The sequence below is a fragment of the Cherax quadricarinatus genome, chromosome 29, assembly GCF_038502225.1.
Source record: "Cherax quadricarinatus isolate ZL_2023a chromosome 29, ASM3850222v1, whole genome shotgun sequence".
NCBI lineage: Eukaryota > Metazoa > Arthropoda > Malacostraca > Decapoda > Parastacidae > Cherax > Cherax quadricarinatus.
In genome coordinates, this window is record NC_091320.1 from 31,480,778 (window position 1) to 31,494,081 (window position 13,304).

The following is a 13,304-nucleotide window of genomic DNA, read 5'->3' on the forward strand; positions in this document are numbered from 1 at the left end:
ATATACAAAAGTGTATTTAACCACACATTTTAGACTATTAATTGCATATAGTATTTCAATAGTATTAGCTTTCAAAGACCGGTTTTTGTTAGGTCAGTTACAAGCATATCTTAAGTAGACCAAGTTGCAATAAGTCTATTGTGACCTTCAAACATCTGCATTCATAATCAAGATAGTTTGTACGCAAGTACGTAACACTGCAGCACTACCAGTGATACTTACATTGAGTATTTCTATAGATGCTTGTTGAAGGTCAAGATTGTTGCCCTCTAAAATGCTCTCAACACCTTCTTCACTCAAACTCCTGAATATCAAAGAAATTAAATTTTCATAATATATTAATAAAATGTGCAAAACAATCGCAAACAGGCGATCCTAACAATGCAGAACAAGCCATGTGAGGATGGAAAGCTCTAGCTCAAGATGTTTTGCACTCTCCATGCATCATCAGTGTAACGGCCTCAGAAATTTTTTCTCCTACTATCTGTTGCTAGCCTTGCAACACTGCATTGCTCCTGATGATGCACGGAAAGTGCAAAAGATCTTGAGCTAGAAATTTCCATCTCCATGTGGCTAGTTATGCACTAGTAAAATATATAACTGGAGCAGTAACAGCCTGGTTGATCAGGCTCTGATCCACCAGGAGGCCTGGTCACAGACCAGGCCGCGGGGGCGTTGACCCCCGGAACTCTCTCCAGGTAAACTCCAGATACAGCAACTAACCACTAATTTCTACAGTACCAATACCACTTCCTGAATTTAATGTAATAGGTTATTAAAAAAATCACTACAGCACAGTACACAAAAAATTTTCAGGCCTGGTGAAAATATAGAAAAAAGTAAATAAAACTTTATTAATTATATACAGAAAACCAATTTAGTAAGAAAATATTTTGTAATACAATACAGTACTGTATTGCATTTAAGCTTTGCTTGGTTATTTTTTAATTACAGTATACAGTGGACCCCCGCTTAACGATCACCTCCCAATGCGACCAATTATGTAAGTGTATTTATGTAAGTGCGTTTGTACGTGTATGTTTGGGGGTGTGAAATGGACTAATCTACTTCACAATATTCCTTATGGGAACAAATTCGGTCAGTACTGGCACCTGAACATACTTCTGGAATGAAAAAATATTGTTAACCGGGGGTCCACTGTATATACATGTTATTCAACATGTGCAACATATGGTTAAGGAATTTGGTAGCTTATGTAAAGCTTAAATACAACACATTATTGCACACACTTGCCCTCTTCTTCATTGATAAGTCACATAGGAGACAAATTCACTTATACTGAAAGGTTATATTAGTATTATACTGGTAGTAATGGGGAAGCACTAAACCCATAGGGGTCATACAGCTCCTGGAGAATGGAAAGCAATTAGATGTGAAGAAGAGTAATTCCAATACCTTGCATCAAGAGCTCTTTATCAGCATCAAGGTTGAAAATTTATAAATACGTACGTATTTCACTTTTCATGTAGAAAAAATAAAAAAAGGAGGACAGATTAATTGCAATATTAGTGTCATTTTCACCTTTATAAACACTGTAGAGGTGGGATAGTATAGTGTAGGAATGCAATCAAAGCTGAATTGATTGCGGCTAGCCTTTGAAAAGCAGAAATAAACTGTGCTCCAACTTCCCTCACCACAATATAAATTAAAACTTGACAAGGTACTTGTATGGAATGTGTGCCATTAAAAATCTAAATGAGAAAATTTTATTTAGGTTTAGTGTACTTCTCACACCAATATTTGTTCACAATGATCTTGAGGGTTGTCAACTAGTAAGTGTATCTCTTGACTTTATTCAAAAAGAATTAAGCAGGTTAAACCCAACTAAGAGCACTGGCCTGGATACTTCTGAACTGTCAATCCGTGTTGCTCACATAATAAATTTGTCCATCACCACTAATACTGTACCGGAGGGGTTCAAAGAGACCAGAATTACTCCTATCTTCAAGAAAAATAGTAGGTCTGATGTAAGCAACTACTATAGGCCTGTTGGTATACTCAGTATAATATCCAAAATTCTAGAGAGGGCAGTGTACTGTCAAGTAGTTAAGTACCATAATGACAACAACATTCTCCATAGCTCTCAATCAGGCTTTAGAAGATCTTACTCAACCGACACCTCCTTAATGAATCTGATGGATTACTTGAGAAATGAAATGCTAATGGGGAACCTCATAGGTATGGTAACCTTAGACCTGCAAAAGGCCTTCGATACTGTCAACCACAATATTTTATGTAAGAAACTTCAAGCTATCGGTATAGGTTCTGTTGACTGGTTGAAGTCCTACCTTAGCAACAGGAGACAAATTGTCAAAAACAACAAAACAGAATCAGAACCCCTGCCAACAGCATGTGGAGTTCCCCAAGGTACTACAGTGGAACCTCTACTTGCGAGTTTAATCCGTTCCATGACCTTGCTCGTAACTGGATTTGCTCGTTTGCAGAGTCAATTTTCCTCATTTAAATTAATTGAAATGCAATTAATCCGTTCCAGTGGAATTCTGTACTACAATAATTTTGCTAATATCAACTCTACAGCTTATTTATCTATCACAGTTCATCTAACATGGCATAACAAACAATATAAATAACACAGAAACCTGATATATACTCTAGAATAAATAGAATATGTGATTATATATGTGGCAGCGGCGGCGGCCGACAAGAGTTTGTTTGGAGACAGGACAATATACTCCTTGAATATTTCGCTATCAACTCTATGGCTTATTTATCTTTCACAGTTCATCTAATATGAAATAATAAACAATATAAATAACATAAAAACCTGATACAGGAGGGCCCCACTTATACGGCAGGTTAGGTTCCAGGCTACCGCCGTAAAGCGGAAATCGCCGTAAAGTGGAACACCCTTTTTTTCCACTTATAAATGCATACAAACACTAGATAACAAGTTTACACTAACATATATTAAGTTAGCAATAGAACCAGGCATCAAAAAACAATAAAAAGGTACAATACACACATAGTGCACTCATTACTTACCTTAAAATATTTATAGTCTTAATCTAGGGTGAGACAAGTAGTATTTATTGTAAGAAATCAAGTGTGGTATGTATTGTAATAGCCAGGCTAAATCGCCAGGCCACCCCACCCACACATACTATTCTATGATATTTAAGCATCCCAGAGCGATAAAATGTATATACAGTTCACTCATTACTTACCTTAAAATATTTGTAGTCTTAATGTAGGGTCAGGAGTAAGTAAATGAGATAAAACGAATAAATGAGAGAGAGAGAAAGAATGAGTACATGAGAGGTAACAGGCGCAGAGTTATGTAAACAAACCAGGCTCCCACATCTTATATTTATGTTTATTTATTCTATTGTGGGGTGTATTTATCATCTTTTTATGTTATGTATCGTGTTTATTATATAATTTTGAAAAAAATATCATGGCTGGATTAATGAAAATGTGTATATTACCGTAATATACGACATTTAATGAGACTCGGTGACTATTGTTATTATCACCACTTGTGGAAGTCGTCTGCTACCACAGCTCACATTTATGTTTATTTATTCTACTGTGGGGTGTATTTATCTTATTTATATGTTATGCATCGTGTTTATTATATAATTTTGAAAAAAATATCATGGATGGATTAATGAAAATGTGTATATTAACGTAATATACGACATTTAAATGACTTGATGTATGTAAGTTTATTTAGGTACAGGTATACATAAGTATAATTATCAGAGTATATATAAAATATGAAATAACTTTTAAAAACATTTGAAATTTTGGAGTTTCCAGACAAAATGGAGAGACTTAGAGATTACTGAGCTCATGGAGAATGTAAACAAACAGGGTGGGGCACGGTGACCGTATTAGAAAGTCAGGTGGGGGGAGCCGTATAGTGAGTTTTGGTCATAATTTGAAATGTCCGTATTAGCGGAACGCCGTAAAGCGGAACGCCGTAAAGCGGGGCCCTCCTGTATATACTCCAGAATGCATAAAATATGTCATTATGTAACAGGTGGAGGTGGCCACAACCGCTCCCTTTTTGTTGTGGTAAATGCTGCCATCTAGTGACGGCCTTTTGAAGTCGTCTATTATTATTATGAAGTACATTATTATTATATATGCACTATTATTATACGTATTATATTCTTATTATTATTATTGTGTTATATTATTATACTATTATTATTATACATATGATTATTATTATTATTATTATTACGTTAAGAAGCATCTTTCCATCATATATTGCCCAAGTTTCAATAAGATAGTCCAACAAACAAATGAGATACAATTCCCTAGATCAAGAGCAAGAGTCCCTCACCAGCGTCAAGGCACCTGCCTTGAGGTCTGCTCTCTTATGGAAATTTTGCTCACATATGGAAGCAAAAAACTGACCCATCGACTGCTCGTATTTGGAAAAACTAGCACATGGATGCGCTCACAAGTAGAGGTTTCGCTGTATTCTGGGTCCCTTATTATTCCTATGCTATGTTAACGACATGCCTATCAGTGTCAAGTGCAAACTTCTACGTATGCAGATGACAGTGCTCTGTTAGTGTCAGGTAAAGACCCACAAGATATAGCTAATGTATTAACATTGGAATTGGAGTCCTGCAGCAAATGGTTAGTAGACAACAAACTATCATTACACCTCAGGAAAACTGAAGCCATTCTCTTTGGCACGAAACATAAACTGAGAAGGGTAAATAATTTTAATGTCCAGTGTAATGAGGAGTCCATCACTTCAGTTTCCTCAGTAAAATATCTGGGAATCCCTTTTGACCCATGCATGTCAGGAGAATTGATAGGAAACAGTGTAGTAAAGAAAGCGAATGCCAGACTGAAGTTCCTCTATAGACAAGCACAGTGTCTACCTACTGAGGCTTGCAGGACCCTATGTCTAGCCCTTATACAATGTCATATGGATTACACTTGCTCTTCATGGTACTCTGCCTTGACAAAAAAAACTGAAAGATAGACTGCAAATCACCCAGAACAAAATAGTAAGATTCATCCTGGACCTGGGTCCAAGAGAGCATGTAGGCCAGAATGAATTACAGCAGTTGGATATGTTGAATGTTGAAGACAGAGTAAAACAACTGAAGCTAAATCATGTTTATAAAATTGCTCACAAACAGTGTCCAGAATATCTTGCTGCCAATTTTGTCAAGGTTGGGAACCAAAGGAATCATAGTACTAGGGGAAGAGAGCACAACTTTGTAGTACCCACAGTCAATGGCCAGGCTTCAAACACCTCTTATTGTAGAGCAATAAAGGAATGGAACAGACTGTCCACACATGTCAAAGCCAGTCATAACATGAACCAGTTCAAGAAGAGTGCCAAAGGTGTCTGATAAATGTAGCTACAGAAAAGGAGGGGAATGATTTTTTATTTTTTAGCTAACACACGTGTAATTTTACCTTATTCCTAGTAATGACCCTCATATTGTAGATAGTCTTAATGACCCTCGTGTAGTAGATAGTCTTTTTAGTATGATAATAAGATGTTATCTTCATTATAGAATAATAATAAGATATTATAACCTTTATATTATAATAATAAGGTAAAAGGACCCCAATGGAAAAAGTCACTCTGTCTGACTTTTTTGGGTTATCATAGGTTCTCTACACATATGCTGCTATGTATGATAATCTATGTAACTGTATTTGTGTATACCTGAATAAACTTACTTACTTACACTTGCTATGGGCGCATAAGTATATTATGAATACACAAATAACCCGCACATAGCAGAGAGAAGTGTTGATGACTATTCACGAAATTGTAATGACATGATTGCAAACAAACCATACCACGTGTGGGATTAAAACCTGCGATCAGAGTCATAAAACTCCAGACCGATGTGTTAGCAACTGGGCCAGCTTATTGTGGCTAGCTGGCCCAGTGGCTAATGCGTTAGTATGGAGTTTTATGGGTCTCTGATCACGAATTCTAACCCAACCCATGGTATGGTCTGATGATGATGTTTCGGTCTGACTTGTGCCATTAACGTCACATTGTGACTTGTGAATGGTCCAAACTGCACCAAAATGTAATCATGCGCTTTTCTCTTTCCCATGTGCGAGTTCTTTGTGTACTGTTCCAGTCATGCTTTTTTGTTCTTCCTGTATAAGCACTGAAATTTAATTCCACTGGGGCCTCAAAGTAACCCTGATGGACTCACGAAATCGTAATGACACGATTGCAAACAAACCATACCCCGGCCGGGTTCAATCCCGGCCGGGGTATGGTTTAACCCTGATGGACATAAATCTGAAGAACTGTAGAGCTATTTTGGGTTAGGTCATCAAATCATGTTATTTTTTTTTAATTGCACACTGACTTTAGGCAATATATAACACAATAAAAATACACTACTACTACTACTACTACTATTTGGCAAAACTTGGGCATTTGTTTACATTTTATAATACGTACATACAACTTATGTACACCATGGGAAAAGTATCTCTTGTGGAAAGTGCTATTTTGGGAGATAGTGAAAATAGTAGATTTATTTTGGTCACATAACATGTTTGAGTTAATCAGTACAGTGGAACCCCGGATTTTGGCTGCTGCGGATATCAGCCAAATCAGAAATCCGCCGCTTTTTGGCCGAAATTTTTGCCCTGGATTTCGGCCGGTGATTCGGAAATCGGCCGTACTGGAAGCGTCCACCCACGTGGGGATGCCTTCAGTCTGGCTTTGTCACTGCTTGAGTGAGCATTCATCTAAAACATTTTGCAATTTTTGTGCTTGTTTATTGATTGTGACTGCGAAATAAGCCACTATGGGGCCAAAGAAAGTTCCTACCGCCAGCCTTTTGGTAAGGAAAGTGAGAAACACACCTGTTATAGAATCTATATTGTGGCTTTGGGGAAGTCCATGGGCTTGGATGTGAGTGGCCAGGATGTGGAAGAGTTGGTGGAGGACCACAGGGAAGAGATAACCATTGAAAAGCTGCAAGACCTTCATCTGCAAACAGCAACAGACCACAGCTGAGGGAATTGCTTCAGAGGAGGAGGAGGAAGAGAGAGGAATATGCCTTCTTCAGTGATTAAGGACAAAGGTAGAGGGTGGTAGTGATTGTGGTAGAGGGTGGTAGTGATGGTGGTAGAGGGAGGTAGTGATGGTGGTAGAGGGTGGTAGTGATGGTGGTAGAGGGTGGTAGTGATGGTGGTAGAGGGTGGGAGTGGTGGTGGTAGAGATAACCTCTCCTCCCTGTCTTCCATACTCCAACAAGTCTTCAATAAAGATATGTAATAATGATTTAAATATTCATTTATCCATTTCATTGGTCATTTTATTTAGTTCTCATTGTTCTGTGTATGTAAAACTTTAAAAAATGTGTTTTTTGTTAATGGTATTTTTGGGTGTCTGGAACGGATTAATTGTATTTATGTTATTTCTTATGGGAAATATTGCTTCGGTTTTAGGCCGTTTTGGATTTAGGCCGGCCTTCTGGAATGGATTACGGCCAAAATCTGGGGGTCCACTGTAGTACAGTGGACCCCCGGTTTACGATATTTTTTCATTCCAGAAGTATGTTCAGGTGCCAGTACTGACCGAATTTGTTCCCATAAGGAATATTGTGAAGTAGATTAGCCCATTTCAGACCCCCAAACATACACGTACAAACGCACTTACATAAATACACTTACATAATTGGTCGCATTGGGAGGTGATCGTTAAGTGGGGGTCCACTGTACTTAAGTTACATTAGTTTATTTTAGGTTAGGTTAGGTGGGTTTTGTGAGATTTCGTTATACCTTTTACCATTTGCACAACAAAATAACATCTCAAATATAAAACCAACTTAACACTGTACAATTCAAACTACAATGGCTGAAATCCATCGAGGAGCTGTCGTCTACTTTTACCAACATCACCTGTATGAACTACAGCCTCTCCTCACTTAGCCACGTACTCGTTTACCAATGACTCAGACTTACGTCGGGCTCTCTGACCAGCATGCATACCTAAATAATGTATATTTGAGCTGATTTCCTCTATTCTGTTTAATACAATATACAGTACACCACTGTATAAACATTTAAAAATATACCAGAAATGTTATAAATGGTGCAAAGGTGACATTAAAACAATATCAAAGATGGTTGACACAAACCCACTACCATTATAGTATGCTCTTCACTTAGCGACAAATTCGTTTACCGACGTGGTCTTAGGAACGGAGCTCTATCATTAAGTGAGGAGAGGCTGTATATTAATTCTGCATGATTTTACTCTGAAAAAAATGTACTGAAGCTTGCCTTTAAATGGTGACTAGTTATAAGTGGTGTGCCACAGGGGTCAGTGTTAGGACTCCTGTTGTTCACAATCTACATAAATAATATGGATGAGGGAATAAATAGCAACATGAACAACTTTGCCGATTACACTATAACAGACCATTAAATAATTTCTGAGAACACTAAGAAAGTTACAAGATGACCTGGAGAGGTTGACGGTGTGGTAGTAGAAGAAGTAAATGCATTTCAATGTAAACAAGTGTGACATTCTTCTACTAGGAAATGTAACTAACTATGGCACTTATAAAATAATGCAGCCTTTAGTCAAGGTAGCTGAAAAATAAAAAAGATTTAGGAATTCTGGCTAACAGAAATTTAAAGCCAAGACAACAGGGCATAAATGTTTGCAGGCGAGAGATACATGATAATATACACTTGGAAAATCCTATAGGGATTAGTACCAAGCTTGCACGTGAAAATCACTCCCTATGAAAGCAAAAGACTCGGCAGGAGATGCAACATTTCCCCAATGAAAAGCAGGGGTGCCACGAGTACACTGAGAGACAACACAGTAAGTGTCAGGGGCCCAAGACTGTTCAACTGCCTCCCAGCATACATTAGGGAGATTACAAATAAACCCCTGACTGTCTTAAAGAAGGCACTGGAGAGGCACCTAAACTCAGTACCTGACCAGCTGGGCTGTGGTTTGTACATCAGTTTGTGTGCGGCCAGCAGTAACAGCCTGGTTGATCAGACCTTGATCCACCACGAGGCCTGGTCTCAAACCAAGCCACGGGGGCGTTGACCTCCGAAACCCTCTCCAGGTACACTCCAAGTAATAAAACTAATAGAATTCTAGGCTTCATATCAAGGACAATAAATAAAACTCAGTCTTAAAGTTATGCTTCAACTCTATTTATGTTAATGCCTCATCTAGATTATGTTGTTTGGTTCTGGTCTCCATATTACAAGATGGAAATGCATTGGAAAATGATGAGGATGATGACGAGGTTGATCCCATACATTAGAAATCTTTCATTCAAAAGATTGGTTGAAGGCATTGAACTTGCACTCTCTGGAAAGATGAAGAATTAGGGGAGATATAACTGAAGTGTTCAAAGGTAAACAGGAATAAATAAAGGGGCTCTAAAAAGTGCATTGAAAATGCGTAACCATGACAGAACTCATAGCAATGGATTCAACATGGAGAAATTTGGATTTAGAAAGTTTATAGGGAAGCACTGGTTTGACCAAGAGAGTTGTAGATGAGTGGAAGAAACTGCCAGGCAGTGTAACTGAAGCAAGAACTTTGAATATCTTTAAGTCAGGATTTATTTGGATTTTTAACCCAGAGGGTTAGCTACCCAGGATAACCCAATACGTAAAGTCAGTCCGTCATTGGGGACTGTTTATCGTATTTCCATTAGGGTCCTGCAATCTCATCCCCCAGGATGCCACCCACACCAATTGACTAACACCCAGGTACCTACTTACTGCTAGGTGAACCGGGACAGTAGATATTAGGAAACATGGCCATCATTTCCACGGTGTCAGAGATCAAACCACGGATACTCAGTGTGAGGCGAGTGCGTTGCCAACCAAGCCACAGGACGGGTACATGAGTGGATGTGAATGTCAGAGTTAGACCTGCCTAGCATAGGCCAGTAGGCCTGCTCCAGCGTTCCTTCCACCTAATGTTCTGGAGTAAAAACCCACAGTTTTAAACCTGCCTCCCCAGACAGATAATAAACAGAATAGAGCAGGACTGAAACACCCTTTCACAGTAAAAAAAAAAAAAAAAAAACACCACGTGCCCTCACCATCCTTCCCCTTTGAGCCTGGTGACCAGTTCCTTGGCGGAGACCATGATGAATACCGGGGAGACGGCGTAAAAAAATTCTTCTTCAGGAGTGGTGCATAAAAATAAGAGGTTTGGTAGCGCGGCCGTCGTCCAGCACCACCATGTAAACAACACCGTCCAAGACAGACACAACCACCAACAACAACAGTTTTCTGTTTTTTCTCTCTCTTCCAGTTTGTAAACTGCACGTAACCTGAATAGAACCGCTCAGCACACTGCATGTATCCTGAATAGAACCTCTTAGCACACTGCATGTATCCTAAATAGAAGAACCTCTTAGCACACTGCATGTATCCTAAATAGAAGAACCTCTCAGCACACTGCATGTATCCTAAATAGAAGAACCTCTTAGCACACTGCATGTATCCTAAATAGAAGAACCTCTTAGCACACTGCATGTATCCTAAATAGAAGAACCTCTCAGCACACTGCATGTATCCTAAATAGAAGAACCTCTTAGCACACTGCATGTATCCTAAATAGAAGAACCTCTTAGCACACTGCATGTATCCTAAATAGAAGAACCTCTCAGCACACTGCATGTATCCTAAATAGAAGAACCTCTCAGCACACTGCATGTATCCTAAATAGAAGAACCTCTCAGCACACTGCATGTATCCTGAATAGAAGAACCTCTCAGCACACTGCATGTATCCTGAATAGAAGAACCTCTCAGCACACTGCATGTATCCTAAATAGAAGAACCTCTTAGCACACTACATGTATCCTGAATAGAAGAACCTCTCAGCACACTGCATGTATCCTGAATAGAAGAACCTCTTAGCACACTGCATGTATCCTGAATAGAAGAACCTCTCAGCACACTGCATGTATCCTAAATAGAAGAACCTCTTAGCACACTACATGTATCCTGAATGGAACAATCTCTCAGCGCACTGGATGTATCCTGAACAGAACTCTTAATGTATCCTGAAGAATAATAAAACTTCTCAGCACACTGCATGTATTGTTAATTCTTACTGGGAAGCACCTGAACAATGCGAGGCAATTTGGTTTGAATAGACTCGGATCAAACCATACAGCTGCCCTCCCCTTCCTCGGATCATCCGAGGAAGGGAAAGGTAGCTATAATTCCTCAGTTTAAGAGCCCTTCACCAGTAAGTTTATTTAGGTACAGGTACACATAATCATCACGTATAGCAACATATGTGTAAATTACCTAGGATAACCATCATTTTGACCGTTTTCTTGGGTTATCCTAAATAATTTACACATATGTTACTATATTATTGTAACCATGTGTTACTATGCAAAATAAACACTGAAAAAAATGTGAATTTCCAAACACCGCGATTTTTCACATTATCATGGAAAGAAAAAGCTTGGAAATTCACTATTCTTTTTAAGTGAGTTTATTGTAATTGCCTCTCACATAAATTAATTATTTAGCTGTTTTAACTTTCAAGGTTTAAATAAGATATTAAAGTGGAAATAAGTCATTTTGACTTATTTGAGCTATCTTAGGTAATTTACACATGTGCTGCTATATATGATAATTAATATAACTATATTTATGTGTACCTGTACCTGAATAAACTTACGCATGTACACATAAGTACAATTATCATACATAGTGTAAATTAGCTAGGATACCCCCCCCCCCCCAAAAAAAAAATCGTACAAAGTGACTTATTTCCATTTTGTATATTGTGATATCACATATTTACCGTATTCTTATTGCATTATGTTTACTATGTATGATAATTCTACTCATGTGTACCTGTACCTAAATAAATTTACTTAGTGATATAATCTCCACAAATGAGGCCGTCATGGACTGGTGAGGCGCGGGGCTGGTGTTGGCAGTGAGTGCCACTCAACCCTGGGAAGGTAGTGGCACGTACACCACTATCACCATACATCACCTCCTTCCTAGGCCAGACTACGACCTGTTGTTAACTTCTATTTTGCTGGATAACTAAATTAAATTTCAATTCAATTTTTATTTAATAATAATAATCATATCTATATTTTTACGCGTACATGGACAAGGTATACAGGCTTAGCTGACATCAATGACACATACTACTATATAGAAAGCCGCTTGTCATGCAGAGGATTTCGGGCAAATTACGTCAGTTTTGTCCCAGGATGCGACCCGCACCAGTCGACTAACACCCAGGTACCCATCATACACAACCAGTGTAAAGAAACACGACCAATGTTTCTACCCTCGCTGGGAATCGAACGCCGACACTCACTGTATGAAGCGAGAGCTTTAGCCACCAGGCCACGGGGCACCGTTGCATAATGTACAATGTGTGATTTACGTTTATTAAAATATTGTTATGTACAAAGAAAGCCACTAACATGCTTGGGCATTTCGGGTAGTATAATACTAATGCTTATACACTACTTAAAACTAGACATAGCATATTGACATTGTGAACAGATTCAATGTTTTAGTGGTAGTCAGGATTACAGATATTAAGAATAATATTATATTGTTTTCCATGTGTTAAATGGTCCATATGTTAATAATAATAATAATAATAATTCAATTCAATTCAAGTTTATTCTCTATAAGGGTTACAATAATAATAATAATAATAATAATTTATTTCAACGTGATACAATATTACAAGGAGCTCAATGGAAATAAGTCGCTTTGACTTTTTTGAGGGTTACCCTAGGTCATCTACACATATGCTGCTATGTATGATAATTTATGTAACTGTATTTATGTGTACCTGAATAAACTTGTTGTACAGAGATGGGTGATATTTAGTTGTGCATGTAGAAAACCCATAGATACCAATGCAGAATAATGAAAATCCTTTATTGACAGCATTTCACCCACACAGTGGGCCTTATCAAGCCACAAGATAAGATAAGATAAGATTTCGTTCGGATTTTTAACCTCAGAAGGTTAGCCACCCAGGATAACCCAAGAAAGTCAGTGCGTCATCGAGGACTGTCTAACTTATTTCCATTGTGGTCCTCGATCTTGTCCCCCAGGATGCGACCCACACCAGTTGACTAACATCCAGATACCCATTTGCTGCTAGGTGAACAGGACAACACGTATAAGGAAACGCGTCAAAATGCTTCTACCCCTCCGGGAATCGAACCCGGGCCCTCCGTGTGTGAAGGGAGAGCTATGCCAGCCAGGCCACGGGGTCACAAGTAGATCAGATATGTTTGTTACTTGATAAAG

At 38.5% G+C, this 13,304-nt stretch overlaps 1 protein-coding gene across 4 annotated transcripts in view; it reads right to left on the reverse strand.

The window, feature by feature from the left end:
* Nucleotides 1–10,888, reverse strand: part of LOC128690424 (tudor domain-containing protein 3) — a 93,923-nt gene extending 83,035 nt beyond the window's left edge. For 2 of the 4 annotated variants that reach the window (XM_070089672.1, XM_070089673.1), the window contains exons 1-2: nucleotides 10,086–10,885; nucleotides 223–304 (exon numbers count right to left, since the gene is read on the reverse strand). In XM_070089672.1, coding sequence (XP_069945773.1) covers nucleotides 223–304; nucleotides 10,086–10,132 — 129 coding nt within the window. In that variant the 5' untranslated portion in view covers nucleotides 10,133–10,885. Of the gene's footprint in view, nucleotides 1–222; nucleotides 305–10,085 lie in introns of all 4 variants that reach the window. The other 2 variants (XM_070089671.1, XM_070089674.1) reach the window with 2 other exon arrangements.
* Nucleotides 10,889–13,304: the final 2,416 nt, after the last annotated feature.